The sequence below is a fragment of the Onychomys torridus genome, chromosome 19, assembly GCF_903995425.1.
Source record: "Onychomys torridus chromosome 19, mOncTor1.1, whole genome shotgun sequence".
NCBI lineage: Eukaryota > Metazoa > Chordata > Mammalia > Rodentia > Cricetidae > Onychomys > Onychomys torridus.
Window position 1 is genome coordinate 30,517,672 of NC_050461.1, and position 21,210 is coordinate 30,538,881.

The following is a 21,210-nucleotide window of genomic DNA, read 5'->3' on the forward strand; positions in this document are numbered from 1 at the left end:
GGGGAGGAGGGAGAGAGGGATAGGCAAAGATTGATTAGTGGATACCAAGTTGCAATTAGGAGCAAGCAGTTCACATGGGCAACTGCACAGTAGGGTGGGTGCAGATAACAATAATTAACTATATATTTCAAAAAAGTAGAAGAAAGGGTTTCAAGGTTTTCAACAGAAATTTTTGAGGGAATAGACATTTTAACTCATTCAAACACTATAAAATATCTGCTGTTGACAATATTAACTAATTTAAACAATATCTAAATTCATACAGTATGGCACCCATTAAAGTAGACAATATTTATGTTTTTATATAGCCCTTAAAATACTTAAAATGGGAGAGGGGGAATAGTACTTTGTCACTCACTCTGTAAAACATTTGTTTGCATGAGGCAGGGGCTATTAGGTGATTTTTAGTAATCACTCACACATTCTTTATATACAGGGACTTTTTTGTGCATATATTTACATTTTGTCTTTCAAAAAGTTTATTTTGTAATGGAAGTGTGAGAGTGCCACCCCCTTTTACATTTTGTTTTTCCAGTGTTATTTCAAGGTGTAAGATGAACTGTAGATCTGAGGTTATTAAGTCCAACAGAAAGCCAGGGGTGGATGCGCTTTCACCTCTCATTCTGAACAGGCCTTTCTGGAGGAGCCGGTGTTCCTGTCCTCCACACTGAGTAGTGCAGAGCTGTCTGGCCATTCCTAAAGCAGTACTCTGAAGCTTCCACTGACTGGTCTGTAGGAAGACAAGGATCTAGAAGTTCCCATGTGCTTTAGAGGGTTTGGAACGCACTGGGGTTAAGAGCTTGTGGAATAACACTGTGGATCTCAGCTTTCTGGGCAGTGACTCTTGCATGGAGGATCACACAGGATCTCAGAGTAGGGTGGGATAGAGAGAGGATGTGGCTTTCTTCAGACACGCCTGCAGCTGTCCAGTAAACTGAGGGGGGGGTGTAGTGGGCTATAAAATGTTTCTGAGCATTGGTGGAGCTGAGAAAACAAGTCAGAAATTACCAGAAGCATCTCAGAAGATGCAGTGGATATTACTCATGGACCACATCAGACCAGGTCCTGAGTGTGTAGACAGCAAGGCTCTGAGACGAGACGCAGAGAAATACATGAAAGAATCGAGCAAAGGATTATCTCACACCCTGTGAGAGCCCTGTCCATTCCTTGCTAGGAAACATCCCAAAGCAGTCTCGGGGCATGTACAGGCAGGAAAACATATTTATCCCCCTGAGTGAGTTACTCCAAAGATACCATCAGATCTGAAGTAATGATGTAACTCTTTTTGTTTGTTTGTTTGTTTGTTTTTGTTTGTTTTTCAAGACAGGGTTTCCCTGTGTAGTTTTGGTGCCTGTCCTGGATCTCACTCTGTAGCCCAGGCTGGCCTCGAACTCACAGAAATCTGCCTGGCTCTGCCTCCCTGGTGCTGGGATTAAAGGCGTGCACCACCGCTGCCTGGCTATGATGTAACTCTTACTCCCAATCAATCTCTGGTGATTCAGGAGGACAAGGGCTGAAAAGAAATCACTCTATTGTACACAGAGTCTTTAAAACTTCAAAGGATTTCCAGAGAGCCGGAACTATGCCCACCAAAGTAGAAAGAACAGTCCTTTGCTAGCAATTTCTTGTCCCAGGTAAGGCTGCCCATGGAGATGGCATTATGCTCAGAGAATTCCAACATCAAACGAGGAGCCAGAGAGATTATAGTTGACATTTGTTATCTTTGTCATCTAGCATGAAACCCTCATTGTTCCAGAACAACACATCAATTATACAGTGGAGGACTAATCCCTCCCCAGCCATTTCCAACCTTAACTCATTTCCACACATTTGGCTGTTTGATTTCTCTGAGTCACCCTAAAGAGGCAGCAAGTGATTACAGCAAAGGGGTTCTGCCTTTGCAGAGCAGAGACTGGTGTAGGAAGAAAATTCCTAGCCTGGAGCTAACATGAAGAATGAGGGGATGCTGCATTTCTTGGCAGGCCCGCCTGGTACATCCCTAGGACAAAGTTTGCAAATTGTGAATTTGGACTTGACACCATCATAGCTGGGTACTCTTTGGGGGCCCTCATGATGTTTTTTTGTTTTGTTTTTTTTTTTAATATTGTCTTGGTTTGGAATATTTAAAAATTGAAACAAATATAGAAAGTTTTATCAAAATGTAAATCTCCATAGTAGATTTCCAACTAAACAAGTATGAAGAGATCAGCAAATTCTCTCCCCTAGACCCAATACAAAAATGGACAATACTCTCAGTAACAACTAGTTTTCCTTGTTGTTTGTATTATGTATATTGTATATATATAATATCATGACATATGTAATATAATATAATGTATATGGGTAAAGTGTAAAGTCTATGTTAGAGGTATAGCTACAAATATTTATATTTAGGAAATTCTAAGACATCTATTAGACAAAACCAAATAAAACAATTAGAACCAGTAAGTCACAGGTTACAAAGTAAATATACAAAACTCTCCTGTACATTGCAGCAAACACTTAGGCCCTCCTATCTCACTAAATGTGCAACTAAAAAATAATTCCATCTATAATATAAGAATATAAAATACTTAGGAAAAATAGTTGGGCAAAAGGAGTCAAGACCTGAATGTAGACAGGCAAACAATAACACAACTGCTGAGAAAAACTGAAGACCCTCTAGGTAAGCAGGGGCACAGGCACACTCACAGATTGGCTGGCACAGCAGTAAGGGGACATGACTTATAGGTTAAGGACAATCCCATCAAAATGTGTAGACATCTTGAAAACAGAAGTTGACTAGGTGTCCTCCCACTTCATTTGTGGGAACACGCATCATGCATAAAGCTACTTCGGTAAACGTTGCCCTGTGTGCTGGGCAATCCTGACTGTCAACTTGATGGGGTGTAGAGTCATCTAGACACACTGCTGGCATGTGTATTAGGATTGTGTCCAGGAGTTTTAACTAAGGGTGGAAGTCTCATCCTGAACATAGGAAGTGCCATCTCATTGGTTGAGGTCCTGGACTGGATAAACAGAAGAAAGCAAGTATCACCATCCATCCCCTTGCTTCCTGATGATGGACACAATGTGACAAGTAACTTCATCCAAGCCATCCAGACTCTGAGTCAAAACAAACTCATCCTTAAGTTGCGTTTGTCAGATATTTTGTCCCAGAAAAAAAAAAAAAATCACTGATCCACTGAGGTTTTCAAAAAAATCAAAAACACATTTCACATTTGACACCTGGCTCAACAATCCCATTTCTGCTCCCAGTTGTTTACTCGGCAGAAATGAACACACGGATTCCCAAGGACATACTGTGAGTGTTCATAGCAGGGCTGTTCATAATAACTCAAACGGAGAATGATACAAATATTCAGCGGCTGGCAAAAAGATAAATGATATCCTTCCCAGTAAAGAACTATTGATCTATGTGCATGCACAGCTGGACTACTAAACATTCTGCCAAGTGAATGAAGCCAGACACAAACGATCGTACTGTGTGGTATAGATGGGTTTTTCTTTTGGCTGCCAGAGAAACTTAACACAGAGACGTATTAGTTAGGAGAGCTGGGCCAGCCTTAGTTTAGACTTGTTCCTAACTAGTTCTTATAACTTAAATTAACCCATATCCTTTCATCTAAGTTCCTTTACATGGCTTGGCTACCTTTACTTTCTACTGCCCATTCGGCTTTCTCTGCATCTGGCTGGCGACTACACCTTTCTTCTTCCCAGAGTTCTTTTTGTCTGCAGAAGTCCCGCCCATACCTCCTGCTTAGCTATTGGTCATTCAGCTCTCTATTAAACCAATCAGAAGGCACCTTGGCAACAACACATCTTCACAGTGCAAACAAGTATTCCTTACATGAATTTCTTAGAAAAGACAAATCCATAGATGGAAAATGAAGCCTTTTTTTTTTTTTTTAAATTGGGGCTAAAGTGGAAGCATAGCTTTAGATTTATTTCTATTATTTTTAAGTGTGTGTGTGTGTGTGTGTGTGTGTGTGTGTGTGTGTGTGCGCGCGCGCAATGCATATGAGTATCAATATCCTTGGAGGCCAGAAACATTTGATCTCCCTGGAGCAGGAGTTATAGGCAGACATAATTTGGAAACCAAACTCCAGTTCTCTGACAAATTAGTATGTGCTCTTAAATACTGAGCCATCTCACTAGCTCAGAAGTAGGTTTTGGACTACAAATTCATAGGAAGGAACTTCCTCAGATGATGAATAAATTTCTAAGGTGGATTGTGTTAATAGGTACTCAACTGTATGGGTAAATGTTATGATATGCACATTAGTTAAACCTGTTACTAATAAGTTACTCGCTTATAATCTTATGAATAGATCATTTTACAAAGTCAATAAATTTCAGTTATCTAGCAATGCCAGGTTTCATGTGAAATAGAGATGTTGGTGGTGGTACAGACTATATACAGCCCTAATGTGAAGAATTGCCTTTCTTGCTCCCTTGCTGAACACATTCCCCAAAGCAGCTCTCTTCCTCAAGATTATGTATAAAAACACATAATTTATTAAATTGTTCTGCACTCTCTTAGGCATGGTGATTGGGTGATTTAACTATGGAAAGAACAGATTGGAATTTTCAGATAAATGAAAAACAATTCTTTAGCATTTGGAGAAAATAGTGTGGTTTCATATCAGATTGTAAGTGAAGAAAGGGTTAGAGACTGGGAATATGTTCAAAGTTAACCAGCCTTTGCTGTAGAGGGTGGTATTTAAAAATAAAAGAAAGAGAGAAAGAAGGAAGGGAGGAAAGAAGGAAAGAAGGAAAGAAGGAAGGAAGATGGAGCCAGATGCCATTCAAAATCTTAAAAATAAACAAAAGCCATGATATTATTTGTTCTGGGCTTCATACAGATGAAAGTCCTCTGTGGCCTTCTCCTTTTAGACCTGCCTTGATGTTTTCAGTGTTGCACTGGCCAAGTGGAGAGCAGCAGCTGCTGCTAAACTCATCAGTGTGGTTCAAAATTGAAAAGCGAGGGGATGTTTCTCAGCCTGGAGATGACATAGTTCCATTGCAGATAGATTGGTTTTGTTTGGTATTTTGACCTTAGCAACATCTACCATTTCAGGGACCAAGATGGACCAATATGAATACTCATATGCTATAACAAAATACAAATCTTTTCAGTTCTTAATGATCGTCTTTGCTACTGTGCTAAGTAAGTCCTCAGTCCAGGAAGCAGGTGATTTATGACTACAGATGAGACACTGATTTTTCACCTTTAGTATACCCAGGGAAGTGGTGCTGCTGTTTTACGGCCCTCAATCTTATTGTACTTTGGAAAGAGGTGCTGTGGCCTTGACCACTCAGAATAAACAAGACCAAGGCGAGACTTCGCCAAAGGCTGTGCAATGTCTGTGGCTAAACAACATGAGTGGCATGATGGACATGGCTGTATTCTTCTGATTTTAGAATTTTAATTGGGTTTCTAGAACTAGCCATAAAAACCCAACTGGTTCAGGCAAGGCATCATCACAGACAGAAGCCACATCCTGGTGGCCTGTCTCCCAGGTCCACCCTGCAGATGTGTTAAATTGTGTTTGGCCTTTCAAATGTTTAAAAAAAATTTTTTTTTTTGGTGTGGAGAATATTTTGCGTTTTAGAGAATTCACAAAAGCATTTAAGTTTCCTACGTATTAAAAAAAATTGAGTCTTTACCTTAGGCATAGAATTCTTGAGTAACTGATGCAACTGTTACCAACAGGCCAATTTGTTCGCTTTCTGTCATGTCTATAGGGGGCTGCCTAATTCTTTTCTTGTTCCTAGTGGTCTCCAGATCCTCAAGACATTGTGGCCTTGCAAACTGCATTGACTTTTCCAGCGAGGACACATAAAAGTCACTGGTTGCTTTGGGTTGCCGACAATACTCATATTCCATTCATTTTTCAGACTCAAGCCCACTTTGGAAAGTCTCCATTGAATGCTTTTAGAAATTCTGACATGTATTTGGCCACATTCAGTGGAGTAAAACTTTGCCCTTCAATCTGTTTTCTGGAAACAGTTTGAAAAAAGTTGGAATCAAGCTTTGGGTAAAAAAGAAAAAAGCGTGATTGACTTTGAAATAGGGAAAAACCTGTTTCTTGTGGGTGGTTTGTAAGCTGACTCAGTGGTGACAATAATGAAAATAAATTAAAATCGCTTCCAGGGGTGGCTGTTTCTTTTACTGTCAACCATCTGTTCTCTCAATATAGTCTATGTGTGGCTTTATTACGTATGGGTGACTTGAGTACCTATGTGTTGATCCTACTCTATTCCCTTGCTTGACTGACCTCCATTGAGACATATATATTTTACTAATTTTTAATATATATGGCATTCAAAATATTGAAAGATTCATTACTGAATGCCTGAATGAAGTCAGTATAAATTGAAAGTCTCCACGTTTTATTTTTATTTATCTTGTGTGTGTGTGTGTGTGTGTGTGTGTGTGTGCCTGTGTGTCTGTGAGTGTATATCCACATCCATATGTGAAAGCGGAGGTCAAAACTACCATGGCTGACATTCTTCTGGAGGGTGGCTCACCTCTTTTGAGACAGTTACTCACACTAGCCTGGAACTTTTAGGCTAGGCCGGCTGGCCACCCATATCCCAGGATCCATCTGTCTTTGCCTCCCAGCTTTGGGTTTACAAACTCTGGCTACAGGGTTTTTAGCTGGAGTCTGGCATTTGTACTCAGATCCCCACACTTGCTCAGCGATCACTTTACCTACTGATTCATCTCCATAGTCCAGTGTTGACAATTTTTAAAGGGGACAAACCCAATTTACACCTGTGAAACATCTATTCTCACATGTAAATGTATGTACGTATGTGAACAGAGCAAATAAAAGATTTATGAACATATGATGTCCCTTAGTCACTGTGATTGGTCACATTGCTTCTGCCTTGGGGTACTGCAAGGTGTGGTTTTCCTGATGGGAGGGGACCTGTAAAAGCTGAAGAATCCAAGGAGAAACAAAACCCATCAAGAATGATCGTCTACGGCTCATATTCTGCTTCAAAAATAAAGCGCATCAGATGGAGTTAGATATTGATAATTCTTTATATTTCTCACCAACTAAAGTGCTGACCTCGAGGCGGCATGACCCTGATACCTGGAAACCTCCGGAAGTCTACAATAACTAATAAATAAGTATACTAAGACAGAAACCTTAGAAGCCACATGTCCCATATATGTGTTTGTGCAAACCCATCAGTAGTGTGTAAACCTCTGTCCCACGGTTAGTAGTTCCAGACAGGGAATTCTTGTTTGCACTCCTGGGAGAAAAAGAAAGTCACCTCTCCACGCGCTCATTTGCATTTCCCGGGAGAAACGCGCAGGTCCAAGCCTCCCATCTCCCACCTTTGAGACCTGGGGGCCGCCGCATCCTCTTAGGGCTCTATTTTGGGGCTCCATGATCTCATGCCCTCTACAGACCACACAGCAATTCCAATCCAGCCTTCGCGGCGAGGCCACGCGGGGCGATTTCTGCAAGGGTTCGTAGGGTGCCACGATCGCGGGCCGGGAGAGGGTTTGGGGTGGAAGTTAAAGACACGCCCACGTCAGGGACCCAAAATAGCCCACGCGCCCAGGGCCCGAAATCAGACAGGAAGCCAAATAATCCGGGGCGTTGAGTGGCTCAGGACTGAGCGCTGACCGAGGGCCGGGAGCCAAGGGTCCGGCGGGGGCGGCGCGGGGCGGGGCGGGACGGCGAACCTATTAAAGCTCGGCCCGAGGGGGCAGAGCGGAGCGATGGAGCGCGACGGCGACCAGACAGGGCACCGGTCCCGGCATGGCCCGGCAGGGAACGGCCGTGAGCCGGAATCGCCAGCCGCAGCTTCGCTGCTGGCACCCATGGACCTAGGGGAGGAGCCGCTGGAGAAGGCGGAGCGCGGCCGCACGGCCAAAGACCCCAACACCTACAAAGTGCTGTCGCTGGTAGGTGGGCGCTCGCCGCCGAGACCCTACACCCGGGGAGGGCGCCAGGGAGAGCAGAGAGCATGGCCAGCACCCGGAGGCGGGAGAGAGAGCTTGGGCGCCTCCTGCGCCTGCACGCGGTGATCAGCAGGGTCTCTGCCCCTTGCCCCCAGGGAGCAGGCTGCTAAAAAGTCACCTTGTAATATCCTCCCCTTCCTGCAGAGAGTACAAGGCTATCCAAAAGCAAAAAATGACCTACTAGTCTTAGGAAAGCACAGCGATGTTTGTAACCCGTTGGGTGGCCTGGTTCGGGGTGCAGGTGTCCATGGCTTTAGACAAATTCATCACAGCTTTTTTAAAAAAGTATCAGGAACTTTAGGAAACACCTTGGTATGGCTTTGTCGTGGTATTTTCCTTCAGCTGCTTAGAAGCCCGTTCAGTATTCGCATTATGTGACTGGGAAGCGGCCTGGAATTCATTGCCCGCTCTTTTAACCACAGGCTGCACTGTTTGTGTTGCTGGCAGAGTTGCCCGCTATATTTCTCTGCTATTTTGTTAGGACAGTTGCAGGATCGACGGCCAACTTTTGGAAACAGGACGCTGGTTTTCACTTTGAATTTTCCTTGCATCTGAGAGGCTAAGTCTCATAGTCTGTAAGTTCCTGGTAGGGCGGGGGAAGGGAGGTCGTACCTTATCCTCCCCCCCCCCCCCCCCAGATCAGGTTTGTTGTGTTAAAATGGGAACACCAACTCTCTTGCACATGGCATAGTTTCACGGGCACTCAAATGGAGCAGTGGACATGGGCAATTACATTCAGAACCAAGGAAGATGTAATCATTTTATAGTAATGAGCCAACAACAACTTTCTGTGGATAGTGCATCCTAAGACTTTACCCACACATTATGACCTGAGCGGTGTTTTGTTGAAAAATCTCCTTTCTGACGTTTGAAGTCCCCTTTTACAGTCATTTGGATTCCCACTGTATTTAAGGTTCTATGCAGACACGATAGGACTTTAAGGACCAGAATTTCTAGACTTAAGAGATGGTGTCATATCCTTAGTTCTTAAAAATAAGTCTGAGAAGACACCCAAACCACAGGCTGCTGCATCTTAGGGTGTAATTTTGTATCATATGTCACTCATACAATATTGATGGGCATTTGTTTAGTTTGAGTCTAGTGAGTCTTTTTGTTCGTTTGTTTTTTAAATGGGAGACCTTAGGTGTTACATGACTACTTAAATTACTGATTCTTAGTGCCCTTAGGTTTGTAGCATACTAATATAAAACATGCCTGTATAGTTACTATGAGTCTTTAAAGGGTTCAAATTGCTGAATTTGGTTTTATTGGTTTGCTTATGGCCCCATGATAGATTTCAGTGAAAGCTCATCTTTGGAACTCAGTGTTCAGTCTTTGATGTCTGCAGTCAGGTGGTTGGGAGGCATTCTATCATGGCAAAAGGCTCTGATGCTAATCTCTGAGAAACTGTCATGGATATACTCTAGAATCTCCTCAGGCAGGTAAACTATGAATATTTGAAATTAGAAAGAATTCTTGCCTCAGATCTTTTTTGTGGTTTTTCTAGACAGGGTTTCTCTGTGGTAGCTTTGCTACTTTCCTGGAACTCACTTGGTAGCCCAGGCTGTCCTCGAACTCACAGAGATCCACCTGCCTCTGCCTCCCGAGTGCTGGGATTAAAGGCGTGCGCCGCCGCCACCGCCGCCGCCGCCGCCACTGCCCGGCTATCTCAGATCATTTTTAAAGATTTATATATTTTTAATTTATGTGGATGAGTGTTTAGCATATATGTGTGTTTGTACACCATGTGTCTGCCTAGTGCCCACAAAGGCCAGAAGAGGGTGTTAGATCCCTTGAAACTGTAGTTTACAGATAGTTGTGAGCCACCACCATGTGTGGTGCTGGGAACTGAACCTGGGTCCTTTGTAAGAGCAGCAAGTGTGCTTACCTGAGATACCATCCTTTTAGCCTGACTTTCAGATCTTTTGGTGGACTACTGTGAGACATAAAACATAAACATACACCAAGCTACTTGATTTATCACTGAAGCTCGTAGTTCAGGGCTGAACTGGAAGGAAAACCTGTTTTTCCTCTTTTCCTCCCTTACTTTAATAGCTGCCCATCCGAGGCCCTCAAAGGAATTTGACAACCGTCATCAAAGATCTCTGGGATGTGTTTTCTAGAGAAAACTATAATTACTGGATTTATCTTGTTTCTTTTTTCAGATTAAGCATCAGCACACTTTGTACAAAGCTGAAGAATCAGGTTGGACTAATTGCATCCTGGGGTTAGGATCGGGAGAGGTCCCCCGCTCCCTAGCCACAAGATTTTAATCCAATGGGATAATCATAGGGTTACCTTGCAGAGGGAGGATGAAAACAGGGGTGATATGATTTTGCACTTGTCTCCGATTCTCTCTTATTAAGTGTAGTTGCATATGAATAAATAAAGAAAGGGGAGTCTTGTCCTAGCCTTGATTGTCCTGATGGTGCGTGATCCCAGGACTTTGGTCCTGGGCCTTTGCAATGATTCTGCGTAGGTTCTTAGCAGGACTAAGAAAAGAACACGTGAGAGAAACAAGCACTATTCTCATTGTCCTTTATGCCATGTGTGTTAGCTTTCCCTGACTGTGATGAACTATGTTGGCAGTTAAGTTGCAAGGAGAAAAAAGTTGATTTAGGTCATGTTACTGGAGATTCCATTGCTTTAGGCCTCTGCTGAGAACAGTACATGGCTGTAGTGGGGAATAGGGACGGGATAAAGCATACATCGATGGAACCCAGGATCCCAGAGTCCTCTTTGAGTGCACAGCATCCACGACCTAAGAATCTCCCATGAGGTAGTTTCCCAGATCTACCACCTCCCAATAGCACTGCCCTGAGGACCAAGACTTTTAGCTTATGCAGCTTCGGGGAGATATTTACAATCCAAAGTATAGTAGTGTTAGGTATGGAATGCCTTTCCTTGGATCTAGATCAAGTTGGAACTGAAATATCACTTCTAAAATTGGACTCAGGTATTTATCTGAAATATCCTTGTTCCCTATTATAATTTTAACAGGACTGGTAGCTTTCAAGTATATTGCATGCATGTTCCTTTTAGGCCTTCTAAAGCATTCCTTTTATGAGTTTGTAACCTTCTCCTATAATTATGGAACTAGAGATGTGTGCTATTATGACACATGCTTTGCTGTTGATAGTGGTAACTGAAGTCTGCATTGACCTTTCCATGAACAAGTTCTCTTGACGAAACTGAAGTTGACGTGGATCTCCTGAGACTTGGGTATCAAGGTTCATTCTCTTAGTTTCCTTCTCCCCATTAGACTACAGCATGAAGGGTGTTCAGAAAAACTCCTTCATCAGCTTTGGATTGACATTGCCCCTTGATGTTCAGATTTAATATCCGCCTAGCTGTAGTTTGAGCATTTTATTTCAAAATGGCCAGGCTATCTTCAAAACTAGAGCAGTCTAAAATTTGTCTCTAGAGGCATTTGTTTCATATGCTCTGAAAATCATGAAGGATGGAGGGATCCTGGAAGGTTGTTGTGGTTTTGGTGGGTCTCTGTCAGTAGCTCACATTCATCAGCATTTGGTTGGTTGAATGAACGTACAATATTTCTAGTTAAAATCATACTTGGAGTTGAGAAAGGGCAAGACAGGAAGACAGAACACTCAGTTGTAAACTCAGAATGTGAGGAATCCAAATGTGCTTGGCACTCGGCTCTGATTGCAGGGGTAAGATAAAAACTGGGATCGTATTTTATTTGGATGACAGTGCTAGAGGGCGTCATGAATGAACAGGATGAATGAAAGCCTGCATGCCTAAGCAGAGCCCATGCTAAGCCAGCCTTGATTTGGGTTCAGAATCAAAAACGTAACTCTGATCTCTTCCTTTGGTGCACACAACTCAGGTGTGGCCAGGCCAGTATATATAAAAAAAGCCAAAAGAAACCTCCCTCATTTGTGCCAAGACTTCTTTTGCTTTGGTTAATCTGCCCTTTCACCCTGAATTCGGCCATGGGGACTCTTGCGGATGTTTTCCCCAGCCCTGTTTTTTATCACTTCTTCTTCTCTGCCTTGAGGTATGTCCTGCCATCCTTTTTATAGGCCAGCTGTTTGTATGCCATGCAGTCTCTTTCTCAAGAACACAATCACCTTTTCAACATCACTTTTATTTCTCTTCTGTTTCACTTCTCCTGCCCCCATAGCATCTCAATCACGACTCTGAACCGTAACTGGAGTGGCCATGTTGGGTGTGTTAAACACCATGGGTAATTGAGAACTACAGGCTGCTGCCATTCTAGAATAAGTACAGAAAGTTTGCTTTGCTAACTCCTTATTTTCTCCAACTACTTTTTCTTTTCCAGATACCTGTATTTAAAATTAGAATACTTTTATAGACAGTATTATTTTGAACTTGATAAATACCAATGAAAAATGTGTGTGTGTGTGTGTCTGTGTGTGTGTGTGTGTCTCTGTGTGTGTGTGTTTTCCAGAGCTGAGGACCAAACCAAGGGCCTTGCTCTTGCTAGGCAAGTGCTCTACCACTGAGCTAAATCCCCAGTCCCAATGTGTGTGTGTGTGTGTGTGTGTGTGTGTGTGTTTAAGATTAGCAGATATATTTCATCTTTACTACAGGCTTTGAGGACAAGCCAGAGAAGTTAGTTACGGTTCCTAACTTACTGTTTTTGCTAGAAAGAGTACATTTCAAGTTTCAAATGACTTATAAATGAATAAGCTTTTGGAAGATAACTTCTAACTAGAGATCTATATTTGGATAAACTAAACTTGCTTCCGTCAACCATGAAATGTTTTCCCCTCCCAACCCTCCCCCAAATGTAAACAAGAAATTTTGAGCTTTTGAGGTCCAGATAGAATGTAGATTATTTATGTACGTATACGTCTGCAGTGGGAGGACAGATAATCAAAATGTTCATTCAACATGAAAAGTCTTTGGGTGTCTAAATACATGGCATGCATTTGCCAAGGCTAGAAAGAATCTAAGAAGGTTTTTCAAAACAGGAATGTTGTGTTAAATATTAACTGGAGCACTTGACCTCAGTGTTTCAGCTAGCCAAGGCTTCAGTACAACAGCTGGATAACATCTGTAATGGTTATTTTTTTCCTCTAGTTTTTTAGAAAAATTGGTAGAAATGTGGGTGGCAAAGGCTTGATAGTTGCAAATATTCATCGTGTACCACAGTTTTCAGAAGCATTTCTCTCACATGTTTTTATTGGCCTTTGACATATCAATCCTGTATTAGGAGAATATAGTCTTAGCAAGTTCTAGCTTGCAGTTAAGGAAATAGGCACAGAGGGATTCATTCAGAATTCTAAAATGTATGTGTGCCTAGAGACCATCGGGGAGTTGCCTTCAAGGCATAGACTGCTGAGGTCTGGTCTCAGGTTCTGGTTTGGAAGATCTGGAAGGTGTGGAGTGCATTCAAGGAGTCTGCACGTGTGTGTGTGTGTGTGTGTGTGTGTGTGTGTGTGTGTGTGTGTGTGAGAGAGAGAGAGAGAGAGAGAGAGAGAGAGAGAGACTGAGAGAGATCAACTTGTTCGGCTCCCTAGAGAGAGACTGAGAGAGATCAACTTGTTCGGCTCCCTAGAGAGAGACTGAGAGAGATCAACTTGTTCGGCTCCTCAGCACCCTTCCCTTGTGGTTTAAGACATATATATATATACCTTCACTAGCCTGGGCCTTGACAGGTGGGGTTGGCTGGCTTCCCAGCAGCCCCAGGGATCAGCCTGTTTACACTTCCCTAGTATTGGGATTACAAGCAGAGGCCACCATGCCTGACTTTGTTTTTCTTTTCTTTTCTTTCTTTAAAATTAATTTATTTTTTTATGTGGGTTCTGGGGACTGAACTGAGGCCCTGGTGCTGGCATTTCAGCGCTTACTTATAGCTCTCCTCCTTGTCTGGAGTGTGTCACTGATAAATGGCTGAGGGTATTCAGATGCAGGTTGTTCATTTGCTCCCCTTGTGAAAATGTACATTCATGGACAACAGCCGCAGCAGTAGTTATAGAAAGACCCCAGCCTTAATCCTGTCTCATTTACTTACCTTCTCCATGGAGACCAAATGTTACATCTAGATTCCTCACTACTGGGCTGTTCCCTTTTCTTCTTTGTGTTTCTCATAATGGATGATAGAAAACTAAGAGATTGTTAGTGTGGTGACGTATAGATGTGAGATATGTTTCTTTTGATAATTTACAGACTGCGTTTTCCTGGTGGAACCCCAAATCAGTGTACTTTTAGTTATCATTTATGTCAGTAAACTGTGAGTTTCTTTTTAAAAAACATAATTCTTTATTGATTCTATAGAAATTTCATATCATGCATGGCAATCCCCTTCACCTCCCAGCCCCTCCATATCCACCCTTCACCTCTGCAGTATGTATGCCCCTCCCCAATTAATGAAAACAAACAAACAAACAAAAACCCACCTTGCTCCTCCATATTTCCTTCACCTCTTCATTCATCCTAGTGACATCAGAGCTGTGGTGTGCCACGCAGTATACCCCTTTTGTCCAATTAGCCCCAATCTGCAAAATGTTCGTTGCAACGAGACATTGATCTGGTTGAAGGCCTCTGGTTTCTAGTACACCATCATCACTGGACGCTCACTGAAACTCCTCTTGGGTATCCTGTTGATGCCCCACATCATGGAGATACTGCAGTAGATCCTGCCTGTGGTTATCATTCCACAGGGCCAGTGCCTTTGAGAACTCCAGCATGTCATAGATGGAACAGCTCTTAGGGTGGGCCAATCCAAGTCCCAGAATGTAGGTCTGGATGGTAGCTGAGCTGGTCATCTGGACCACTGGGACCCCCTCCCCCCTTCAGATTAGGGGCAGAGCCAGCTCTCCTGGGCCTGAGTTTCTAATGCACACAACTGAGAGTGTTGGCTTTTATATATACACACTCCACTGCTAAATTTTCTCACTGTACCATTGGATTTTGCAATAATTTAGTTGGCAAGTATCCTATTTAGATGTGTTCCAGGAACCTTAAAAAATATTCTAGCTTGCTCCTCAGCAAAGCATTGTTGAGAAAAGTTTGTTTCTCAAGATGAGTTTCTTACTATTGGAATTTGTTGGCCTTAACGCACTGATGTAGAGTCATTAATGGGCCATCCAAGGCCCATGGTCTCTTTTGGAGAGGACAGAAAAGAGACAGTAGTTTTTATGGTGACATCACATGCATTACCAGAGTTTTCCTAAGGAGAACTTCACATTAATATAAACCATCTTCATGTGATTTTGGATAAGTATGTTTATAATTCAAAGAGAACACAGCTGGAACAATTTTTTTAGCCAGAATATTTAGACAGCAGTTCTCAAAATGGGGCCAGCAGATCTTTGGGGATTCCTTAAGGACCTTGTAAGGGGAACTCCAAGTCAAAATCATCATCATCATCATCATCATCATCATCATCATCATCATCATTATCATCATCATCATCATCATCTGAGACAGGGGTTACTACATTCCCCTGGTTGATTTGGATTTCTGTATGTGGACCAGGCTGGCCTCAAACTCATAGACAGTTCCCTGCCTCTGCCTCCTGAGTGCTGGGATTCGAGGTGCGTAGCCACACCCAGCTCAAGTCAAGATTATTTTAGTATATCAGGAAGATACTTGTCCTTTTGCCATGTTGGTTCTGGGTGACAGCGTCTTAGTGCAATGGAGTGGATAAATCCATTGATGCCATGGTGGAAGTCAAGGCAATGGGATCACTTAGACAAGTAGTCGTGGACCCCTCATTTAAACAAACAACAAGAGCAGCAGCAACAACAACAAATCCCACCAAAGTAGCTCAATTTTAAAAGAATGTCCTAGATGGAGCAGTAAACATGTTTTTTGTTTTTGTTTTTGTTTTGTTTTGTTTTCAAGGCAGGGTTTCTCTGTGCAGCTTTGTGCCTTTCCTGGAACTCACTCTGTAACTCAGGCTGGCCTCGAACTTACAGAGATCCACCTGCCTCTGCCTCCTGAGTGCTGGGATTAAAGGCGTGTGCCACCACCGCCTGGCCGAACATGTTTTCAAATACACAGATTTTACTTTATTTTTTTCACTTTTTTGTTTGTTTTTTTGAGACAGGGTTTCTCTGTGTAACAGCCCTTGCTGTCCTGAAACTCTCTTTATAGCTCCTCCTGCCTCTGCCTCCGGAGTGCTGGGATTGAAGGTGTGCACCACCATGTCCGGTAACACAGATTTTTATTAAATCTCAGGCTTAGTTATCTGTAATTTTTCTGTATGGCTGAACAGAAAGTGTGAATATAACATAACAGCCACAGAGGGAAGGACAGTAGTGTTCTGGAGGAAACACAAGCCTGCAGTTAAATTAAAACTGAATGACTCTCTTTTTTTGGAGATTACAAGTGTGTGCCACCATACCTGGCTTTTTTATTCGGGTTTTAGACATCGAATTTAGGTCTTGTATGGCAGACACTTTACTCATGGAGCTTTCTCTCCAGCCTTTATAGATTTCAAATTGCATCCCCATGCACTACATCATTTGGTCTAGTCTGCCTTTACCCTTTATTGGAGATGGAAAAGTCACGTCTCAGAGAAGGTTGCAGTTGAGAAACTATCCAAGATCGCCTAACTAATAATTCTGTGAAACTCATTTCTGTGGCTTTTGGTGAGCAGTTTTAGAGTCAGACAGAATTAAGTTTAAACTAGCATTGTTATTAGCTCATTAGGTAAGAAACATGTTTCCTGAATATCAGTTTCTACAGTTATGGAGATAAAACTATGTCAGGAGGCTATTAAGAGGATCAGAGAGGCAGGCAATGGTGGCGCATGACTTTAATCCCAGCACTCAGGAGGCAGAGGCAGGTGGATCTCTGTGAGTTCAAGGCCAGCCTGGTTTACAGAGTGAGTTCCAGGACAGGCTCCAAAGCTACACAGAGAAACCCTGTCTCAAAAAACCAAATAAATAAATAAATAAATGAATGAATGAATGAATGAAAGAAAGAAAGAAAGAAAGAAAGAAAGAAAGAAAGAAAGAAAGAAAAGAGGATTCGAGAATATATACAAGGTAACACATTGTATTCCCTAAGGGTTCATTTTTTTTTCTTGTTGTTTACAGTGTAACTATGTGTCCTTGTAACATATCATCCTCCCTCCTTGGAATTTGTAAGAAGTGTCACAGGCCCTTCCCCAGACCTTCTGGGCCACAATCTGCAAGCTAAAATTTGGAGTGTTCTGCCATACCACAGGGCTACGAGGCCCGACAGCAGTGGAGATGTCTGTCCCTGGGAATTCTAAGCAACTGTGCCTTTGACATCATGATTTAACTACACAGAACAAGACAAAAAGTGAAGCGCTCCCCTGTGGCCTCGACTGTGGTGGCCTGGGTTGCAATGGTGCCTTTGCCAGCGGCTGCTGGCCGGTCTGGTTCCCTGGACATCAGTGGAACATTGCGACGATGGACTCGTCCCTTCAAGGCACAGTTTCCATCTTAGGGAACTACCTGTGCTCTTCCTTGTTGCTCTTGACTTTAATTGCCTTCCTTACCCTGCACTGGCTTGTCCCTTAATTGCTGTTTGTTTCTCCAAGCACTGCCAAGTTTCTGCTATGGCCATCATCAGTCAGATAGCAGATGTTTTTCTGAGTCCAGCATCCGTCCATCCATCCATCCATCCATCCATCCATCCATCCATCTATCTATCTATCTATCTATCTATCTATCTATCTATCTATCTATCTATCTATTGGTGAAAATATTAAGGCCACTCCACGTAGTTAAAAGGGAGGTTTATTTTGTGGGGTAACTTACAAATGAAGGGATAAGTTGTATGGTCTGGCAAAAGTATGGCGCAGTCTGGCAGTGTTCTCTGGAGAACTCTGCTCAGTCTACCTCCTGTGTCCAGCATCCCCAACCAAGTGACAGAGCCCTCCTCTCTATCTTGGGTCTTCCGCTTCCTCCTCTGCCCCGCCTTGTGGGCGTGACCATTACCGAAGCCTCAATGGGGGTTGGAAGTTCCAGGCCAGTGCTGGGATGGCTATCCACTACAATCTGTCTATCCAAATACTGTCTTGATTTCCCTTACAGCAGACCGTCATTAGCTCTCTTCAGATAAACTTCCACGGCTGCACCCTCGGCATAGCAGGACAGATAACTTGATACAAAGCCAAGCAAGGGGATCTCTTAACAGTACTCTTCCGGTGATGTTGAACCAGATGAAATGTCCTTGGCTCAGGGTTTATTCCATGATATCACATTGTCCCAAAACACTGGCTTTTTGATACATCATAGAGATTTGAATTTGGGGGATTTTAGGAAATGTAAATGAAGTATGTTCGGGCAGGAGGGTATGGAGCATTGTGGATAGACTCTCAATCTTAGCTATTGTGGGGTTGCCCGGGGAAATGAATACAAAACCATTTATTTGTGTTTTATTTATTTAAATACCTCCTCCAATCAGTTTAAGAAAGGGGATGTGAAGAACCCCAGCAGACACAAGTATGTATGTGTTTGTCCTCCTTTGGAAACTCCAAGAAAAAGCATTCTTGATTTTTCTGGGATGGTTCAAGCAAAAGTGGGACTTCTTTGCTTCGAATTTCTGTGCTTCCAAGACCTTTTTGTTAGCTTAGCGCTATTTCTTTTTTTCTTTTTTTTACTTTCCTAGAGCTTTATTGGGAGAGGAGAGAGAGAGAGAGAGAGAGAGAGAGAGAGAGAGAGAGAGAGAGAGAGAGAGAGAGACAGAGAGAGACAGAGAGAGACCGCGCAGAGGGAAGAGAGCAGAAAGAGAGAAGGGCGTGTTATTTCTTACTACTTGAGTAACAGCAAATTTTATCCCCCAAGGGCTTGTGCTAAACACTTTATCCATTTGTAGCAGCAGTCTCAAGGTCCAGGTGACATTCTTGTGTTGCTATTTATGAGTTAATATCTGACAAGCGCTCAGCAGACCCTTGTGCACAGTAAGTGCCATGGTGCCGTGTGGTTGTTAGGCACACATTCACCTTTGCTGCTTTTATCAGTAGTCACAGCCCATTTGAATTCTTCAATTGGCACAACATGGTGAGGTGAGCTTGAGCAAACTTCTTGGCTGACAGAGTCAGACCTCCCATCGTGGCCTCAGTGTGTAGTTTGGGTTTGTCTTTTCCCTTTGGAATCTTCGTCAATTAGAGTCCAAGTCAAGATGTCTGTCCCAACTGTTTCAGCTCTGCTCACACAACCTGGCATTACACTCAGCTAGGAGATTTCCCCTGCCCCTATCTTTATGTATGTATGTATACGCAGTAAAAATGTATATGCACATGCTTTTTTGTTTTTTGTTTTTTGAGATAGGGTTTCCTTGTGTAGTTTTGGTGCCTGCCCTGGATCTCTCTCTATAGACCAGGCTGGCCTCAAACTCACAGAGATCCGCTTGGCTCTGTCTCCTGAGTGCTGGGATTAAAGGCGTGTGCCACTACCGCCCAGCCGGAACATGCATATTGTGGTCAGAGATCAATCTTGGATATTGTTCTTCAGGAACTAGTCACCTTTTTGAAAACTGTTTTTTAAAAACTTATTTGTTTTACTTTATTATTATTTTTTTCTGTGTGTTTGCATTCCTGTGTGTGTGCCACTGCACACATGTGGAGGTCAGAGGACAATTCCTAAAGTCTGTTCTCTCCTTCGACCATATGGGTCCCGGGAATGCAAATTAGGTCATCAGTCTGAATAACAGGTACTTCTATGTGCTGAGCCATCTTGCGGGCTCACTCCTTGTTTTTTTTGACACAGGGTCTCTCACTGGAACCCAGAATCTCTGCCTTTCTGCACCCCTTCAGCCCTGGGATTACAAGCATGCAGTGCCATGTCTAGGTTTTTCACATGGTCGCCTGGGACTGAGCTCAGCACCTCATGCTTGCATGGCACTGTCCACAGGCTGGTTCTATTCTCTCTTCCAGGAGTTCTCTTCCTCATTGTTTTTCCTCACACAACCCTCCCTGGGGTCCGCCTCAGTGTAACCTCACATGAAACATTTCTCTGCTGTTCTTTGGCCTATTTCTCATGTCCCTAAACCACTCCATTGCTATTAAGTCATGTGGATGCCTCTAACTTAGCAGTTAGAGGATAGACTTTGGAACCAAACTGCTTGGGTGTTGATCTTACCTCTTCCAATAACTGCTGTGTGTTCTGGGCAAGACCCCAACTTTCCTGTGTCTTCATTTCTTCACCCGTATAAAGAGGGATAACAGTTGCCACCTTTATGCCTGATAAACCGCAGATGCTGAATTCATGTTTATTGTTCCTGATATGGTTTGTGATTTAGTCACTGAGCTGCCTGGGTGAGCAGTCCTGCGCAACAGTCTGGACTCTAGTTCTGCATAAGCGCCTGGAAGATATTCTCTTTGTTTTTCTAGTCTATACCCAGGGGCCTAGATAGCTGTCCAAGAATCACAAAAGGAGATCAAGCAGCAGCTGAGGGAAATGCTGCTTGGGAGCTGTGCAGATTGGAGAGTGGATAGTAGGAGAATTGAGGTCCTGGTATGAGGAGGCTTCTCTTAGGAAGCAACAGGTCTGGAGAAAAGGCTCCGAGAGGAGGCTGCAGCATGGACAGAGGTTCCTGGAGAGTAAGGAGTGTGTGCCTGTCTTAGCCTGGCCCGTCTGCTGTGCAGAACTCTTCTTTGTCCAACCCCCCTCGGCGTATGTATGTGTGTGATGTGTGTGTGTGTGTGTGTGTGTGTGTGTTGTGTGTTGTGTGTATGTGATGTGTGTGTGTGTGTTATGTATATGATGTGTGTATGTGTGTGTGTGTGGTGTGTGTGTATGTGTGTGTGTCTGTGTGAGTGTGGTGTGGTGTATAGATGTAGTGTATGTGGTGTGTGTGTATGTGTGTGTATGTGTGTGTGTGGTGTGTGTGTGATGTGATGTGTGTGTATGTGTGTGTGGTGTGTGTGTGATGTGATGTGTGTGTGTGGTGTGTGTGGTGTGTGTGTGTGTATGTGTGTGTGTGTGGTGTGTGTGGTGTGTGTGTGTGTGTGTGTGTGTGTGTGTGTGTGTGTGTGTTGTGTGTGTGTGTGTGGTGTGTTTGGCAGGGCCTTGTAGTCCATCTAAGGGGCTTGGGTTTCTCAGAGTGACTGGAAAGTACTGAAGTATTTTTCTGATGGTTGTTTGCTTTTGTTTTCTTTTTTTGTTCTTAGCAACAAGATAAGGCCTGATTTACATTTTTAAAAAGATCATTTTAGCATCAATAGTAGGGACAAACTGAAGAGGGGGTATCGAAAGCACATGCTGCCTTGCTTCCATTTTTTGGACCACTTTGTAACTTTCTTCTCTCCC

The 21,210-nt window shown here is 43.1% G+C and overlaps 1 protein-coding gene across 2 annotated transcripts in view; it reads left to right on the top strand.

Annotated features, from left to right (window-relative positions):
* The first annotated feature begins 7,744 nt into the window (after positions 1-7,744).
* Enpp1 (ectonucleotide pyrophosphatase/phosphodiesterase 1) overlaps positions 7,745-21,210 on the top strand; it is a 62,080-nt gene continuing 48,614 nt past the window's right edge. For both annotated transcript variants that reach the window (XM_036168907.1, XM_036168908.1), the window contains exon 1: positions 7,745-7,930. In XM_036168907.1, coding sequence (XP_036024800.1) covers positions 7,745-7,930 — 186 coding nt within the window. The remainder of the gene's footprint in view (positions 7,931-21,210) is intronic.